Source organism: Sparus aurata, chromosome 1 (assembly GCF_900880675.1).
Source record: "Sparus aurata chromosome 1, fSpaAur1.1, whole genome shotgun sequence".
Taxonomy (NCBI): Eukaryota; Metazoa; Chordata; class Actinopteri; order Spariformes; family Sparidae; genus Sparus; species Sparus aurata.
Window position 1 is genome coordinate 25,606,851 of NC_044187.1, and position 18,940 is coordinate 25,625,790.

Sequence of the window (18,940 nt, forward strand, 5' to 3'; positions counted from 1 at the left end):
TTCACTCCTCGTCTGGTCATTGTTCTTGTCAGCGTCTGTCTTTGTCCATGCTCCCGTCTGATCCTTGTTCCCCACGGTATGTGTTTTGGATTTGAGTTTTGCATTTTGCCTTTTGACTTGAACTTTGCTTTTGATTTGAACTTTGTCTTGCTGTTTTTGATTGCTACTTTGCCCTGCTTTAATTTGCTACTTTGCCTCTCGCCCCCCGTTTTGCCTGCTTCTGTTCTTGTGTTCAGCTTTTAAATAAAGCTCGCCTTTTGTTTCCCCATATCCTTGCCTCTTGTCCGTAACTGCATTTGGGTCCACCTTCCCCTTTTCCATAGTCTTCCCTTTTACCCCAACCTGACAAGGAGAGACTCAGAGCTGGCATGAACTGGTGGTGTAGTTGTGGGGCATGTCAACCTATGCCTTAGGGCTGCACGAAAAATCGTTAAAAAATCGCGATCTCGATTCACACATACACGTGATCTCATTTCCACACATAGCGATTCTGAATCATTTTATATCTAGAGCTGAATCACAAACAAATGCTCCCATTTTCCTCCCGGATTTTTTGAAGCGCCCCCAAACGCAGTACTTGATTCAGTGGAGGAAGCCCGCCTGCAGTTGAGTGTTTGGAAGGAGTGAGTGAGAAGCCGTCTTTAGACGGGGCAGCAAGCCGCCAATCTGCCCGTCCTTTTGGCGGCTAGGTCTGCGGTTTTAGACAGAGGGCGGCAAATTGAGGGTCTGTTTTGGTTCGCCTGCCAGATGGGCAACTGGACAGCTGCTGAGATCCGGGAGATGGTAGCGTCTCCTGGATCTCTAGCTTGTTGTTGTAGCGCAAGCTAGGAACGGTGGCTACTTTCAAATTAAAAGCCCCCCCGCTAAGAACCCAGTTCTTAACTCCAATTGGGCGCAATGTAAAGCTCTTATTTTGAAGACAAATTTGTTGTCAATTGTTCACAGCCCAACTTAGGAGTGGGTAACGGCTGCGGCCGGCTGCAATACCAACGTCTGCGGCGGGAGGCGGGGCTGGACCGGCCTCCCGCCGCCGGCTGGATGGTCAAGCCCTGCCCTCACGGAATCACCCCCAAAGTTAGTCCACCCCGGCGAAACTGGAGAAAGGACAAATTCTGTTGGAAAGTGATGTCGTGAGTGAAGAGAGAGAGATATCCTACGCGACAGTAGCGTTAGCATTTTAGCCTAAGCGGAGGCAGGAAGTAACGGTCACTATGGGACCTTAACTCGGAAAAAGGCTCCATGTAAGTGAACGGGAGTCAAAGTTTTATTTCATGATCCGATTGAATTGTGCCATGAGAAAAAAATATGACCTCTACCTGTTTAAAACATCATGTTTCACGCCGAGAAATCAGCAGTTTGTTGTAAAACTATTGTAAAATAAAATTTAGAGGAATCCGTAACCAGAAAGACTACAAGTCGCGTAGGTGACGTCACACACCAAATGCCGCCCTTTCCCATGTCAGTTGGTGACGTATTTTTTGTGGGACACCCGATTTGTAGTCCGTAGAGCGGTCTTCACACAAAATACATTCTTCCGTTGCTGCTTTACGACAAACTGCTGATTTCTCGGCATGAAACGTGATGTTTTAAACAGGTAGAGGCCATATGTTTTTCAATAGTCATTGCAGATGCTAATTTATTAAAAACCTATAAATATCTATCCATATGTAATGCTGGGGGATGTGTGAAAGTTATGGGCATGTGTGCAAAAGACGCTATATGTGGAACACAAGAGAAAGGTTAATAAATGAAAACAATTTTCTTGAGTCCTTGGTTCAATTTATCTGTAGTATATGCTGCAGATGATTTATCAGTCTGTGGTGGCAAGATTGTCGTTTTTTTTTTCCATTCTGCTGGCGAGGTGGCATCAGACACAAGCATGCAAGGCAGCAGGGTAAACTACTTGGTGGTGGAGAGATGTACACTGAAGATGTGAGAGGCCATTCAGAACAACCACCAGGATCATCCACTTCATAACATCTTTATGGATCAAGAAAAATATATATATATATTTTTTTTTTTATTTTTTTTGCCTGACCTACTGCTAACAGATTTCATAGTTTGATCTGAAGTGTCTGTTCATTGTTGCGAAATAATAGAAACATTCCTTTGGTAATGATTTGCATTATTTTCTATCACTGGCGTTTTTCTATCATCATGATATTCCATGAAAAGGGTAGCACTTTTTTATTTACTTAACCAGTCAGCTGAGAACCACTGCCCTTGATTAGCTGAACAAGTCCCAAAATACACTCCACACAAACGGGCACATACAGTAACAAAGGCTATGACACATCAATACAGGACATGACGCTGTATAGGTGTGAAGTGGTTAAAAAAAGTTTTCCAAGGTATGTTTTTTTAGACTGATGCAGACCTACATCATTAGAAGATAGGACAATTACATAATGCTTTCTTTGATTGTTGTACAGTCTGCTAATTGATGCCTACATGATAATTTATGTAGCCTATAAAATAATCACTCACTTCTCTGCATTTTGCTGTTCTCGGGTTTCCGTTAATGACATAAACAATGACAAACCTATTTGTTAATAGCAAAAACACAATATGTCGCTGCAAAAGACATTGCAAAGAAAGTTTTATGTTCACTAAAGTTTTATTAAAATTTTAGATCAATCTTCAGTCAAATAGTCGTTTAGTAAATGTACAGCAGTAGGGAAAAATCCTACATCCAGGCGCTGCTTCTACCGAGTTTCTGAAACCCCGACTGTCCCTGAACCAACCACGATTACGTAGTGCACTCTAGGCAGAGCTTGGCGTGTGACGTGTGTGTCGTGGGCGGGGCTTGACAGTCCAGCTGGTCGTGTGACGTGCGTGTCATGGGCGGGGCTTGATGTCTAGCCGGTCAAGCCCCGCCTCCAGCCGCAGACTTTAGTATTGCAGCCGGCCGCAGCCGTTAGTACTTGCAACTTAGGGCTTCACGTCACGTCACATGTTTACGCCTACCTCTGAGGCGGCTTTTGGAAAAGGAGGAATACTACGCCTCCGTTTTAGAAAGCCGACCACAGCAGCTATCACATATCACCTAGCCAAGGATACGGCCGCAATAAACACTGTACAACATGAGGGATAAAAGGATGCACTCTCATCTTGGAGACAATTTTTTTTTTTTTTTACTTTTGTAAAAATCATTTCTCATCCAGTAATAGAACTCCAACAAAACAAAAAAAAGCATTGCTTTGGCAGAGGCATAGTAGTATGCCTCTGCCATACTACAATGTTTTTTGTTGTTCAAGTTCATCAGTGCAATAAACATTTTGTGAAAAAATCGTGCCAGAGAATCGTGATCTCAATTCTAAGCAAAAAAATCGTGATTCACATTTTTTCCAGAATCGTGAAGCCCTACTATGCCTACAGAAATCGAGTATCTGTGCTGTTGTGATTGAGATTAGTGAGTGAAAAACGCAGTAGTCACTTACCACGTCTGCTTTCTCTGTAATGTTGACGGATGGTATGTCAGTATTGCTCAAGTACACTCCAGGCATTGCTCTGCGTGGCTTCCTGTAGTCCTCTGGTGAAAAGTGGTCGGCGCACACAAACATTTCCCCGACCACTTCTACAGGAGTGTTGGGATCGATGTCCAGCACAGACAGCCATTGTTTCATCCTGTCCTCATCTGTGGTTGGTATGTGGTGAAACTTCACGCTGCTCCAACTTTACCGCAACATTTTACAATACACGTGTAAACCATGATTGGATGATGCACAATTTTCAAAAGTTTCTAATACGTCCCGCGATGATAATCCAGTCGAGCCCAGGTAACTACGGCACTGCCTGAGGTGCGCACACTGTGTCACTCCGACCAGTGGTTTACTGAAGAAAGTATTTCCGAGTATTTGCTTCACGTCTCGTAACGTTCCGTTATTATTTCATAATGTGGTGAATGTACAGGTCACAACTTGTCCACCACAGCGTTTTGGAGTTTTTTGGTTGTGTATTTGCTGAGAAATTCCATTTGCCTCTGTAGTGTAGCTGCGCCGCTCGGTACTCGGCTCCGCCGATCTAAAAGCAGCTTGAACCGACAATTAAAGGTAACGAACCTACTGCTATGACTAGAGGGATCATGGCAATGGGCCAATTTTCAAAAATGTTGAACTATCCCTTTAAGCTGAAGTGAAGTTAGTGTGACTGGAATTGGTCCCCATGAAATTGAGAAATCTGGTTTCTCAGATTGGTGTAAATATATTGCATATTTTAGTACAATTAACATTAACTAGCTTTGATTTAGGAAAAAAACTCAAGACTTTATGTAGATTGTATTATTTATCTTGCTGTACACTGGATCTATTCCGAACCCTCTGGCTGTGTGCATGCACATGTATGTTTATGTTTGTATGTTTGTAATTAGCATATATTGTGTTTGTTACTGTGGATTTACTGTTGCAGGCTTTTCTGGTTGCATTTACATTACTAGTCATTGTATCTGTCTTTGGTGTGTTAGAATTCTTTATTTTAATCATATCCATGTTTGGATTATATATGTACTTATGTGCATAGTTGTGTTTCTTAATACTTTGTGTTTTTTTTAACACACACACACACACACACACACACACACACACACACACACACACAAAGAGCCTATTATACAACACTAGCCTAAAGTGGATTCCAAGATCTTCATCAACTTAACACGTTTTAGCTGGGATATAATTTTCACATTAGTAGAGAACCTGCTGTGTCTCAATCTTTTAATGAAACACACCAATTCCAAAAGACTCGTGTCTAATGTCAGCATGTAAAGTGTGACTTTTTGAATCAGTGGGAGATTCTGTATGTAATTATGTCTTTTGATCCACAACTGCCCTCTATCCAATGTCCTCAATGATTTCACTCCATTTGCCAATACTTATCCCCCCCGAAGGTGACATTTGTTCTGCTTATTTCTACTACACCGTAAAGGCCAAGAGTTGAGGAGAAACAGATGGGAATGTCTGCTCTCGGTGATGGCAATCAGCACAGTTCTGCTGGTTCATTTAAATGTATTTAAATTCTGTTTTACTCCTACCTGCCACTGATACATCCTCAACACAGAAATAATCTTACTCTGTGTCTGTCCAACAATCAGCCGACTGTGTCATGGCATGCCGTTGATTATTACTATAAATATACTCACTGTAGGGAAGGAAGTTATGTACCAGTACAAATGACCAAGTGTTACTTGTTATGATGATCTCTCATCTCTTACAAGTTGGCTATGTATGTTACTATCTTGCTAAAAGTAATTATTCTATGAATACCATCTCCCTGCAGTGAAAAGAAATAGGCTTCAAGTACGTAGAGTCAGAGCATTTACTGGCAAACTGAAATACACTATTCAACAAGTCAATAGCCAACTGAATCATTTTCACAAAGGTAAATATTTTGCACTTCTTGGCTATAAAAAAAAGGGAAGGAAAAGCTGAGAATACAGTGAGTCACTCAGTTTACAGTCTTGAGCTCAATGTATATTTCTGTTTTGGTGGGATCAGCTTGGACGGACGCACGCACGCACAGGCGGACAATGGTTGACTCTTCAAATGTTTGGGAACAGAAATAGACAAGAATGGGAAGTCTGAGAGGGAATATTTTTATTACATTTGTCAAAGCCGGTGTATGTGCAGTACTGTTCCTCTGTCCGCCCACACACAGCAGGTTACATAAATGGTTTCAGTGCTCCAGCCCACTCAAGCGTTTCAGTGGGCAGTCCACAAGTGAACAAATTAGAAATGTATGTATTCTCCAAATGACCTCCGTATGCTTCTCACATTCAGCTAGAAAAAAGTTACAGCACTTGCAGCCAGTCTTCTGTGAACTCAGTTTATGTGCTACTATTTTGCATCAGTGATTGAAGTTTGGTGCCGGTGCAGTGAGAAGTGAATTCTAATGGAGTGCAGTGAAAAGTAAGACTGGGAATTTGAAGTGTTGTCGATAAACACTCACATCTTGGGATTTCTTCAGTCTCACAGATGATTATTAAAATTTAACACCAATCTTTGCTCGAAGGAGACATATTATGCTTTACTTTCATTTTGTGCTGCTACTATAATAGGTTTACATGCTTTAGTGCTCAAAAATCATCAGATTTATCATACTGTCCAGTGGTGCAGTACTATATTCCCCCTCTGTATGAAACACTCTGTTTTAGCTCCTGTCTCTTTAAGGTCCCCCCATCCTCCAAATTACCCAGTGTCCACTGATTGGTCAGCTCACACACACCTGAGCCAGCACTGCTAATAACAAAGAAGCAGCTGTCCAATCTCAATTCATACGTGACAAACTAGTTGCTAGGCATACATGATACACATGTGTGACTCTGTGACATAGTGTGATGTCACAAAGTCACAAAATTAAAGGCAGAACTACTGACGAGGCGTGTCAGGAGCAGTGTTTTCTGTGGGAGAGAGGAGCTTCAATTATTGCAGACTTTTTTTTTACTTTCAAGATCTTTTACATGCACAAGAAGCTTTATAACACTGTGAAAGCACAATAGGTCTTCTTTAACATAACATTAATTTAGTTTCCTACAGTTGTCAGTTTAAAATACAGAATGAAAAGTTACTCTTGAAGTGTACATTTTGCAGACACATTTAACTTGAACGCTCTGTGAGCTTATAGTGTTTGAGTCAGGAAAGTAATAAATTTTGGTCCTAGTCCAAGAAAATCAATTGCAACCACACTTGCATTCAGAGTAAACCCTGTCTAAGCCTGAACATTAGACACAAAGTTCTTACTTAGGTACTGAATTACTGAGCGAGAAAGCCTTACAGCCTGTGATAAATGACTGGATTTGTTCCATACGCGTCTGTATAAATCTGCAGAGTGTTCATTGTTTGAGCCATTCATATTCCAGCTATAATAATTCAAAACTGTTCGCCCCAGGAAACAGAGTCTGAGTGAGTTTCAAATCTAAAGCTGTAGCAGAAATGTACCAGGAAGAGATGAGTATCTTTATCAATGTTTCTCTGAAATGCTGCATGTGCTGTCACCATAAGAAACAAAGACGTGACAAGCACTTGAAAAGATTGAATCTGTGGAGTTTTTCAAACTAATTTTACACTTAAAACTTCAGCTCTGTGCTTTCTGTGTTCAGCGTTTGCCACATGAACCATCTTTCTAACCTGCTGTGTCACAGTTTCCATGAATAGGACACAATACATGGATGGAAAACAGAGCATCCACAGGTCAGTGCATCTACCCACTTTATTCAATACACAAGGCAACGGAAAGAAATTTCCAGGAAAGAAATGACAAAAATACAGAGACATGCCAAACACCTTTATTTTCCAGTGTAAGAAGGATTAATTTATTTTCTTTTCAGTTTATGACTGCAGTCGATAAAAAAAAACACACCAAAAAAAAACCTTGCCATCCACTCTAGATGCTGCCACCTCCTCTTCAAGTATCTTCTCAACTCCTCTTCCTCTCACCTACTGCCTCTTCGCTGTCCTCTGACCTCCTCTTCTGTCTCTTTTCACTTAATAAGGAAGCTGAGACACAGCAGAGAATTAAACAGTGTAGAGAAGGGGAAAAGAGAAACACAAAGAGGGGAAAGGAGAGAGAAACAGGATGGGATATAAATAAATTGTTTTGTTGTTGCACAACAACAACACATATTTTTAGCTGAGGCAAAAAGATAAAACTAAAAGCCTGCACCTTTTCATGATTATTTTTTCTGAAAATGCTTACAGCAGGTTCAAACTGTTTCTCGAAACATGTAATCAGGGAAAAAAAGGTGCATAAATCTGTCAAACAGGAAAGGAAATTGAGGAGTGCTAGTGGTCGCCTGCCTTTAAACATGTCTATACGCAATTAAAAATTCAAAACATGCACTTCAATAATTAATGGTAAGTCAAGGTCAAACGTAACAGCAAATTAAAATACTATTTCTTGCAGCTCAAGCATAAACAGCAGTTAAGTGAAAGCTGCTCGTCACACTAAATACAGTACGCAGCTGCTCTCGCCACTGCCTCTTATGAGATGGTTCTGAATGCATCCTTGGTTGTTCTTTGTTGCTTAACAGTGGAGATGCATGACATGGATTTTTTTTCAGCTGTTACTGATAACTGATTATTACCTGCTTCTAACGGCCGATACTAACAAGATAACCCATAATTTGAATGAAATCTTGTCTTGTTCCTGAGGGGAGTTGCTGCAGCTGGAGATTTTGTTTTGTAGTTGCTGTAATATCCTAGAGCTGCTGCAGTGGGAGAGAAGTGAACGTAGACATGTGGAGTGTTGTCTGTCGCACATTAAATCTCTTTTATGTAGTGGCGACCTTTAGCTTGAAGTGGGTCCAAATCGCTGCTGTTCTGGCTCACTAAGCTGAAAGGTTTTAGTGTCCAAACACATTCACTATATGACGATCTACAGACAACTTCCATGTTTTCTGTAGGTCTTACATCGAGGGAAAGAAAGATGTGGGAATACACTGTGAACTGAGTGTACTGCAAAACATCAAAGAAACATTTGAGTCACCAAAGTCACACTGCAAATCTCTACTGAAGTTTACGCTGTGAGATTGGCCTCCAGAGACAAAAAGCTTGGCGCTGTGGCTTTCTTGAAGGGAGTGTTTTCAATCGAACAGCTGTCTTAGGATCAATGAAATAATGGGAATGGATGGATCCTGTTTTGGCCTGGACTTTTGCACTATGTCTGCAATAACTTTTCAGTGATTTTACGTCAGCCTCAGTGATTTTAAGATTCATTGTACACTTGTATATTGTGTTTGAATAACTGTTGAGTAAGCTCGATGAAACTTGTGCAAGAATCTGTGCTGTGACACTGTACAGTTGCTATAGTTACCTGTAGGGGTATCCATGGTACTTGGACCTGAAAATGGAGAGCAGGAAGCTAAAGAAAAACACCACCAGGCCAAGGCCAACCAGGCAGATGACTGGAAAGAGAGAAAGAAACACACACCCACAGTGAGGAACGGGACATAATTTATTCTCTGGCCTCTTACCCAAAGTCTATCACGCCTAAATTGTTAACCCCAGTTCTTACCCTTTCTCTCAAATAAAAGTAATTGTAACCTCATATCTCAAAACCAAGTTTTAACCCTGAAACAGGCAAAATTGTAAGGACCTGCCAAAATGTCTTCTCAAGGTTAAGAGCCCATTTACAGTGTATTTCAGTTCTTTGCTGACAGTATTAGCCACATTGTTTGCCATATATATATATAAGAAGAAGAGGTAGAATCTCCATTTGATCACGTGACATACAATGTACAAGATACTGAAACTGGTACTCAGCATTTAACCCATCCCGAGGAAGCAGTGAGCAACGTTCCCACGTGGGGACCAACTCCAGATCTTAGCCAGTGCCTTGGTCAAGGCCACTTACTGGAGAATCAATCTGGTGTGCATGTTTCGGAAAGGGAAAGTTAAGTAATAAAGTTGTCCAGTGGCAGTAAATGTAGAGTACAGGTTACAGTTTCCCTATAAATAAAAGCTCCTTTCCAAAAACAACTTCTGTATGAGTGACTCTGATTGCTGACCTTGCTAATATTGATCTTTATAGAACGGCAGTCTGGTTGCGATAGTAACGAATAGGACAGCGAATAGTGTGGGATTATGAACTACATTATTAACTACTATCTGTTTGATAAAGGAAACAACATTGGCTGGAGTGGTGATGGCTCACAATACAACAATTCAAGACCAAGACAAAGAAATGTAAGCAACTTTAAACATATGGTATCAAAAAAGAAAAAAAGAAAAGTACATGGGGATCCTCTTTTTCTCTCTTACTAAAGTTACTAAAGGCCTTTGAGTTTCCATATTTTCCCAACTTTCTGCAGGTCCTACAGATACCCTGATGTATGCATAATAATAATTACACTATGGCCTGTGAGGATATTTGATTCCTGGCTAAAGGCAACCATTTAAAATCATTTCATGCACATTAGAACCGCTGATGTAACTCTCTGTTTGATCTCTGTTCAAATTGAATGTGCTGGCAAGGTTTAGACATGGTACACACTGAAAGCATCCTCTTCTCTTCATGTTGGTGGCTCACACATACAAACACACACACACACACACACACACACACACACACACACACACACACACACACACACACACACACACACACACACACACACACACACACGAAGGCACCTACACAGGCCAGCACACTGGGAGCAAATGCTGCTGAGAAAAAAAAAACCAAAAAACAAGATATTTGCTAAACTGCTAGGAGAATCTAACACATTACCAAGCTCCATTACCAGCTCCTCATCAAGCCAAAGCCTTTTAATATTTACCTTTATTTAAGCAATCCTTCAACTTGTCTGTGCTACTTCCTCCTTCTCATCATCAACCATGCTGTGCTGCACAAAACTGAATAGCCACTGAGGAAATAAGATGATAATAGCTGCAAACACAAAGTGTAATATACATAAGCATGATCTTTAATCTGCAGGAGGAATTGTGTGTGTCTGCACGGGTGGGTGTATGAGTGTGTGCACACACCCTCATGTAGAGGCTAATCCTTGAAAAGCACTGTATTAAATTAAACTGTCACCACCAACTGATATTGTTAATCAGGGATTAGGATGAGGACCTCTCCTGGAGACTAAACAGTGAGATACACGCCTGCTCTCACTGTGTGTGTGTGTGTGTGTGTGCGTGTGTGTGCGTGTGTGTGTATAGTCATGTGTGTATGACAGAGGGAGAGCGAGTCAGAACAAAAGACTTGGCTGTGAAAATGTTTCAAGTTATTTTTAAGTGTCAATTTGTGTCGATGTGCTGTCAATCATCTTCTGGACTCCAGTGGTTGGTGTGTTCTGTATGTGTGTATGTGTTCTGTAACTTAGACCTGCTGCTATTGCCCAGTGTCAGGTCCAATAAAACTAAACCTCTGTTCTTTCTTTCAGTTTACACACATATCGTACAACTTCAATTCAACATAAGAATCACTGCACATACACACACATGCACACACAAACACAACCAACCTCGGGGGCTGTATTGTGCTCTGTGTGTGTGCGTGTGTGCGTGAGAGAGAGAGAGAGAGGGAGAACAATTGATATGACATTCAAATCCGAGTCATCTACCACAGGCCCACACACACACACACACACACACACACACTTACAATACACAGGACACCTCCTCATTATATGTGTGGGTGTGCCACATGGGTGTGCCACATGGGTACATTCTTTAAATCAATCTATCATGCTTTACGTAAAATAAATTTTTTGACAGGTGAAAGGACAGATCTGAGTTTAAACAAAGGTCACACTGATATCTAATTCAAGAAAATGCCGAGAAGTATTGTAATACAAAGTGGTGTGTTTGTGTGTGTGTGTGTGTGTGTGTGCGTGTGCGTGACATTGACTGAGTCTCTTGATTGAGAGCACTGCATATTTGAGAGTACATCTCCAAGGAGGGCTCATATGCCCCGGTGCTCCCTGGGCTGCCACATCTACGTATGTGCCTGCGAGTGCGTGAGCGACAGAACGTCTGTGTATCTTCATTAAGTATGGTGGGATGTATTTCCCATAGCTCATCAATTATGACTGAGAGGTATCTTAGTATGCTTCCGTGGATAATGACACTCCTGTATATATACGCACTAAGCATGCTAATACGCCGAGTGATTTATGACCTTGGCCAAATGACAAGTTGTTTAAGCTGAATGATTTCCCTCAATGACAAAGGTGGTAATCCCTCTTTTGACTGTATGACTTGGCTCAGTTCAAATCATGATATATTGGCATAGGAAAATAAATGTACGTTTTCCAAGCACGAGGAGGCCAATAAACATATTAAGCTAAGCCCATCACATTAGGAAGACAAATATGAATGGATATTGTGATGCTAAATGCTTCTTCATAATTTATTCTGTGATTAGTATCAGGCTTCAAGAGACATTAAGTGACTCAACCACAGGTATAACCTCTGACAATTGTTTTGTTTTTTATGTCAAACTGTAGCAGAAAAAAGCTGTTACCATTCTTTGTTTGGCTTGTCAATGTCCTCGTACCTCAATTACAAGTGAAGCAGGGCTTCCAGGTAGTAAGTACAAATAGCAAAATGATTCTTTAAATACTAACCATGTCCAACAAAGTATGCAATCTAAACGTGGCCTCTCGTTTTTGTGCAAATGTAGTAGAGCGACATCGATTGGACCTCTAGTCATTTGAAAGAAAGTTAATTGCCAACTATTTTAATAATCAATTCAGTCATTTTTCAAGCAAAAATGTCAAAGATTTTACCGGTTCCAGCCTCATAAATGTAAGAATTTAATGCTGTCTTTGTCATTAATGACAGTACATAAAGATTATTTGGTTTTTGAATTGTTGGTTGGACAAAAGAAACAATGTGAGGATGTCTGTATGGGCTCTCGGAATTTGTGATGAGCATTTTTCACAATCATTTTGACATTTTACAGGCTGACTGTGAAATCATTGGCAGATTAATCAATAATGAAAATAATCATTAGCTGCTGCCCACATCTCTACGTTCTAAAGGTGAAGCATTTACAAATCATCCCCTCTTAAGTTCTTTCTATAAAGAGAATGGAGAAGTTACCATGATCTCAAACTGGGATTTTCCCTTGGTTCTTTTGTTAAAACATTATTAATTGCCTAAAAATATGTCACTATACATTTTTTTTATACTTTGGCTCTTCACCGGTCTGCAAGCGTTATTCTTTTTTTTTTTCACAAAATTAGGATCTAATATAAATAGAAAATAAGTCTTTGTATTTTTGGGTCATGTCTGCCTGTCAGGTTTCTGTTGTTGTGAATGTGCACTGCTATGCAGAATGTTGGCATTTCACCCAAGAGCTATGGTAATTTTCAGGTTGGGCCCGGCTTTTTAGTTGTCTCTACTGTGTTTTGTTCTTTCACAGACCGTCTCACTTTTCCTGACTGTTCAACGCCCCTAACCCATCCTTAATGTTTCACACTTGAGGCTGCTTCACTTTCACCTTCTCTCTGTCTATCTCACTTTGTAAATCCATTTACATGTTCTGCACCTCACTTGCTGAAAAACGGTGTGTGCGCTGTGATTTCTGACTCAGCAATTTCGAAGGTATATGCCAGGGATTTAACACCCACATCCACTGATTACACTCCCATTCAAACCAAATCTTCTCTCCATTAATGACAGACGACTATTCTCTACGCTGCTTTATAATGCACTTATCTAATTTGTGTGTCCACATGTGTTTCAATTCAATGACAGCTGTGCGCGGAATATAAAACTATTTACTCTATACAAGCTTGTTTTGTTCTTCTGCATGGTTTATGTAACAGGTTTCTGGAAGCATTAGTATGCTTTCGCTGTAATAAAATGTACGCTTCTGCACATAAGAGAAGGAAAGAAGAGGAACAGCGAGAAAGAGTGGGATGGACAATGAAAAGATGGATGAAGAAATTAACCTGGTGGAAGTGATTGAGCACAGGGAGAAGTTATAAATGAGTCTGTGCTGTACACGTGATATGTCAGCATATCACAGGTAATCGTTCTGTGTATGCAAGTAGACTGTGTCAGTGTGTCCTTGTTCAGTCTGATACAGAAAAACAAGTCTTGAAGTAGTTATACAGTCATTATCATTTAAATTGCAAACCTTTACATCTATATTACATTTCACGATTTATTTGGGGGGGGGGAGTGGCCTCACAGAGGCAACTGAAAGGCTTCTCAAGCTACTTTTTCATCACACTGACTTTAATTTGTATGTAACTGTGTCTAATAATTACCAGTGTGGGCCATCTGATATCTAACGCTCCTTAAAAGAAATTGGACATTAAGAGAAAAACTGAAAGCCAGTATACTGTTCGTGTGGTCACGTGGTCAGGAGCGGCTTCACGCTAAACACTTCAAATCATGACTCATCGGGAGGTGTCAGGTGACCATCTGCACTTCAATCAAGAGATCAATGTCAATTTCTTTCGTTGTTTTTTATTGTTGGAACAAAATAATTTCTGTTTTCTTTTGATGTAAAATGACAGCATATCAGTGGTCCTACATGGTCGCTGTAATTTCTATTTCCGACAATGTAATTTCATGTAATAAAATACACAGCATGAGGCCACTACAATCGAAAAATATGGAGTTTTGATTTTTGAACGTTTAAGAATTTGAGATTTCACAGAAACGCCACATGACATCTTTGACATCAATTGATCACACCCTCTGTGAACTCTTTTCTGTTTTTTACACTGTGTACAACTTGCTTAGACTTTTGAGGAAATCTTTTCAACTGCCTGAAGCTAGACAGAGGTCCTCCCAAGATCTTATAGTAAAGCATAACCTCAAAAACGGCAAAGGCTACCTATGCAATAATCCTCCTTGCTAATCAAAGTAACAGTTCCTGGAGTTTTTAAGGCTGGATGTATAAAGTACAATGTCACTCAGAGGCGCATTCATAATCTTAATCTTAATTTTTTACGAGTGATGATTTGTATCATTCCTTTTATTTACACATAAAATATTACCTGTAGATTATCATTGTGCTGTCAGATGGACTCTGCTCAGGGAATGAGGCAAAATCATGTCATGATTAAATGCAATAACATTTGCTAACATTACATGGGCATGACAGGATGCACAATGTAAAATCACGATCAGGATTTGCACCTTCAGCAAAATGCATTTAATTGCCCAAATGGTTGCTGTAACTATCGGGGGTAAAGTGGACACTGCAGAGATGGATGGTGGTTGTGATTTTAAACTCTCCACAGTAGCTCCTCTTGACAAAATCGATCCACCGTTTCCTTACGTTGTCATCCTTAGGAAACTTAAATAAGCTAACAGCGCTGTTACCCTGCACACTGTGGCATCCAGGAAAGATGCACGAGCGATGTGGAGGAGACATGACTGTTTAGCTGACTGGTTGACTGGTTAGCTAGCTGCAAACTATTCTAAGAGATGCTATCCAAGACCACCGAAGCTAATGCACTGAATGTATTTATACCACTTCCACGGCAGGGCCGGGTTTATGCAAATCATGGCCGCCTTACGTTACGCGGCCATGATTTCTGACCCGCCCATTAAATCCTGAACACAGAAATTTTGAAACAGTTTGTGAGCCTAGCTCTAAAATTAAATTCTAAATGGTTGAATGGCTTTTTACATTTTTTAAGGAAATACATTTATGACCTTGTTAATGTGTTTAGAAGAAAATGGCTGAATTTGCTTTACGCGGACTTTAAGATAAAAACCTATCCAATAGATTATAGCTCTTTTTCAGTTTTAAACTAGCTGCCTGTACTTTGAAAGCACACACATTTTAAAGCAAGCAATAACTAAATTTTAATTGTCTCAAGATCAATTTGAGTAATTAATAACACACTAAATAATTTTCTTGTTGAACCAAACCAGGTTCATTTTGATAATGCAACATCAATCAACCTGCTAGTCAAGGTTTATCAACCACAAATCAAGTACAAAAAAAGGGTTCTTTGTAAGAAATCAAGCATTCCCCAGATATATTCAAATACTATAAGTGTGTATTCAGAGGCAGTTATCGTCCAGGTGAAGGGTCATCTTACTGATTAACTGTAAAGTGTAACAAGTGCTTCTCATTTTCAGATAGCTGCTCCAGCTAATTGACAGTTATGCAATTACACATCCCACTAATTAAAGTACTGTGATAATGATCTGTGTCTACGTGTGAGTATGTGTGTACAAAGGTCTCACAGCTAAGTCTGTATGTCTAGCTCAGGGTTCGTACACATTTTTCAAGGTCAAATTGAAGCACTTTTCAAGCACTTTTAAGGGTCATTTTTAAGATTTTCCAGCACCTTACTGCTGGGGTAAAATACGTATCTAAAGGAATATATATACTTGTGATTTTTTTCTTCACTTTTTATCACAATTATGTACATTGTATTATGCTGTAAACATCTAAAATTATATTCTATAATAGCAAAAACTTCAGAAATTAATTATCCAGTCTGATCCCAATTTTGTAAAAGACACAGAGTTATAATGTCAAGCACTTTCAAGCACTTAAACTAAAATCCAAGCACTTTTCAGACCTTGAAAACACAACATTGAAATTCAAGCACTTTCAAGGATTTCAAGCACCCGTACGAACCCTGCTAGCTGTTAATACAGTACTTTTTTAATACAGTCCTTTTCTGTTGAAAACCATTTCTTATATGTTTTTAATCCATCATACCTATAGATACATATGAACACATTCAGTTTATCTCTAGGTTTTATATTTGAGAAATCAATCAACCTCATCAAGAGCATGATTCAGCACAAAAGATGCCTGACAGATACCTCTCTCTCAAAGCTGTTCGTCTTATGAGTTGGTGAAGATTTCAGTCATAAAGATTCAAAGTTGACAAATGGGTTTCTTTTCTAAAATATATCAGAAGTATCAGAAGTTTGTTTGCTACATCTGATCTTCCTGTAAAGCGTTTTCACAGCGACTATTTCCTTAAGAGAATATAGTCCTGATATTGTGATTGAATGCCTTCTGAAGTTTAATCTGCTGCTTATGTAGTAGTAAGCGCTTTAAAAAAATCAAAGGTAACCTGTTGAGTTTTGTCTTCTACTAGCGGTAAGGAGCAGCACAAAGCACAAAGAAACTGTATGTTGTAACTTCATACAACATGTTCTTGAAGGTGTAAATTACAGTAAACTCAAAAGGTAGAGCACCTATTCTGAAAAAAACATAGGCTTGCAAGCACAAAGCACAAGAGGAGACTCAAAAGACACTTGTCTTATTCAGTGCAACCTGAAGAGATTGTGAAGTCATGTAATGAAATGTTATTTTCTGGTTATAGAGAGTGGCAGCAGGTGGCCTCGAAAAAAAATTTAAAATACATGCTTATGAAGTTGGTGAGTGCAAGTCCAGTCTTATAGAAGGGAAATCCTCTCAGCTCTCAGGGTCTGTCTGAAATAGAGTCTTGATGTTGCAGTCAGAGGATGCCTTTTTAATAAATCTAGGAAACCAAACTGTAAAATGCAGCCAGGAGAATTTATTGTCATTACCTGAACCTATGACCTGCATTTGACGATTGGAAATTTTAATGTGTTAGCAATAAGTCTGAAGGTTCTCAGTCATCCAGGTCATGGTATATCTAGTGCAAGAGAAAGGAAACTGGACTTGCTTGAAGTTCTTAAATAGATAGGTGGGAGACCCAGGCAACCCTGTTTGCTTTTTCTTAGTTTTTTTCTGTCTGGTGAATCACAATCCACTTAACAAATGTACCGGAAAACAAGAAACAGTAGAAATCAGTAGATCAAATACCACAGAAGATTGCATCCAGAAGACGTTAAAACTTGTTTTAGAAAGTCTTAGTAACAATCTGAATTAGACAGGTTTTTTTTTCATAGCTGACATTTGTCTTCTTTCTTATCTCTGATGAGAGTTGCATATGCACAGTACAGATCAGGCAGCCAGCAGTCACTCTATAATAGGGGTTACAAAAAGCAGCGCAGCTCCTTTTCGAAACAGGGCAGTGTGTAGTGAGCAAGTGGTCAAACAAGTCAAGGTGAGATACCTACAATAGCGGCCACAGCGGATGGGAAAGTTTAGTAGAAAAGTCTAGTGGCTTTTAATGTAAAGTAAAGGTTACAGTTTGACCATGAATAAACTCTGCAGTGTCTAAATATACAAGAAGAACTTTTGTTTGAGTGACAGCTAAGACTATCTCTGCCAATATCGATGCTATTGCTAATCCATCCAATTGTTTTTAATCTTGCGAGAACTGCACTGTGGTTGCAATGGTAATAAATACGTATGACTATAAACTGTAGCCCCGTTGTCCGTATAAAAAGGTACGGCTTTGATTTGTCTGCCTTACAGTACTCTATTCAATACGTATAAACTAGAATTCCTCAAAGGTGAAGCTTATAGGTACTGCATCCTGCCAATGACTAGAAAGGGATTGGCTGTTTTTTCCAGGCCTGTCCATTGTTTACCGTGTATGCTCTGATGAAGGCCAACGGCTAAAAATAAAGTGAAACACTGCAGAAGTCTCTTCAATCACTTTCGACAAAGTGAAGATTGCTGCACCAAGAATAAATGCTTTACAGGTTTTATTTGGTCTGCAAGCATTTTAACCTCTCGAACACCTGTACACACAGTGATGCTAGGATAACTCACCTACCTGGTTGTTACAAGGTGGCTCTAACAGTATGCCAGTCAGTATAAACACATACCTTGCTTACACCTGCTCAACTCACAAAACTCCAAAACTGAGGAACAGAAGCTTGAAAAAGGAAAGAAAATGGACTAATAAAAAAAATGAAAACAATCTTGTCTACTTACTTCTCCTCTTGCCAACGTCTCCCTTGGAGGTGGCAGCTTCATTTAGCAAAACCATCCCCATGGTGATTGCAGCATCTGGGACAAGGTTGTCAAGGAAACAACACATTCGCAATAGAGGAGAGGAAGAAGATGGGAGTGCACACACTGCCCCAGGAAGAACTGCTGGACACACATATGCACTTGCAGATTTGCACATGGTCAGTACATACATGCGCACTGAAGCACTCATGCAGACTTGCAAGAAAATCTGTCACATGTTTAATAACAGCACAAAAATGTTTAAATTCAAACAGAAGGGGGAAAGTGACCCATCAGCAAAGTCTCACCCAAATGTTTGAAATGAGAGAAAAGGTTTGTTCGAATGAATCACAAGCACTGCTATTTTATGTTGGAGAGAAAGTAAGTATTCATGTGGCTAAACAAAAATAAACAAAACGTTTTTGTTTATCTATTAAATTAAATCTGAAGTGAAAGCACCATAGCCATGGAAGGAAAACATCAAAATGGATTCCCAATACAAAGCTGTTGTTTTTTTTTTTTGTGTTGTTTGTTTTTTAAGCCCACACATTACAGTGATGTTAACTCGGCAGATAAAACAGAATAACAAGTGGACAGTGTACATATTTCAAAGTTGTAGCCTTGGCTTCTGCAAAGTATGCTTTCAAGTAGTATTACATTTGATGAATTA

The 18,940-nt window shown here is 39.7% G+C and overlaps 1 protein-coding gene across 1 annotated transcript in view; it reads right to left on the bottom strand.

The window, feature by feature from the left end:
• Positions 1 to 5,576: 5,576 nt before the first annotated feature.
• Positions 5,577 to 18,940, bottom strand: part of tusc3 (tumor suppressor candidate 3) — an 86,087-nt gene continuing 72,723 nt past the window's right edge. Inside the window, exons 8-10 of the mRNA XM_030428401.1 lie at positions 18,253 to 18,327; positions 8,806 to 8,896; positions 5,577 to 7,490 (exon numbers count right to left, since the gene is read on the bottom strand). Of these exons, the coding sequence (XP_030284261.1) occupies positions 7,475 to 7,490; positions 8,806 to 8,896; positions 18,253 to 18,327 (182 nt within the window). The 3' untranslated portion in view covers positions 5,577 to 7,474. The remainder of the gene's footprint in view (positions 7,491 to 8,805; positions 8,897 to 18,252; positions 18,328 to 18,940) is intronic.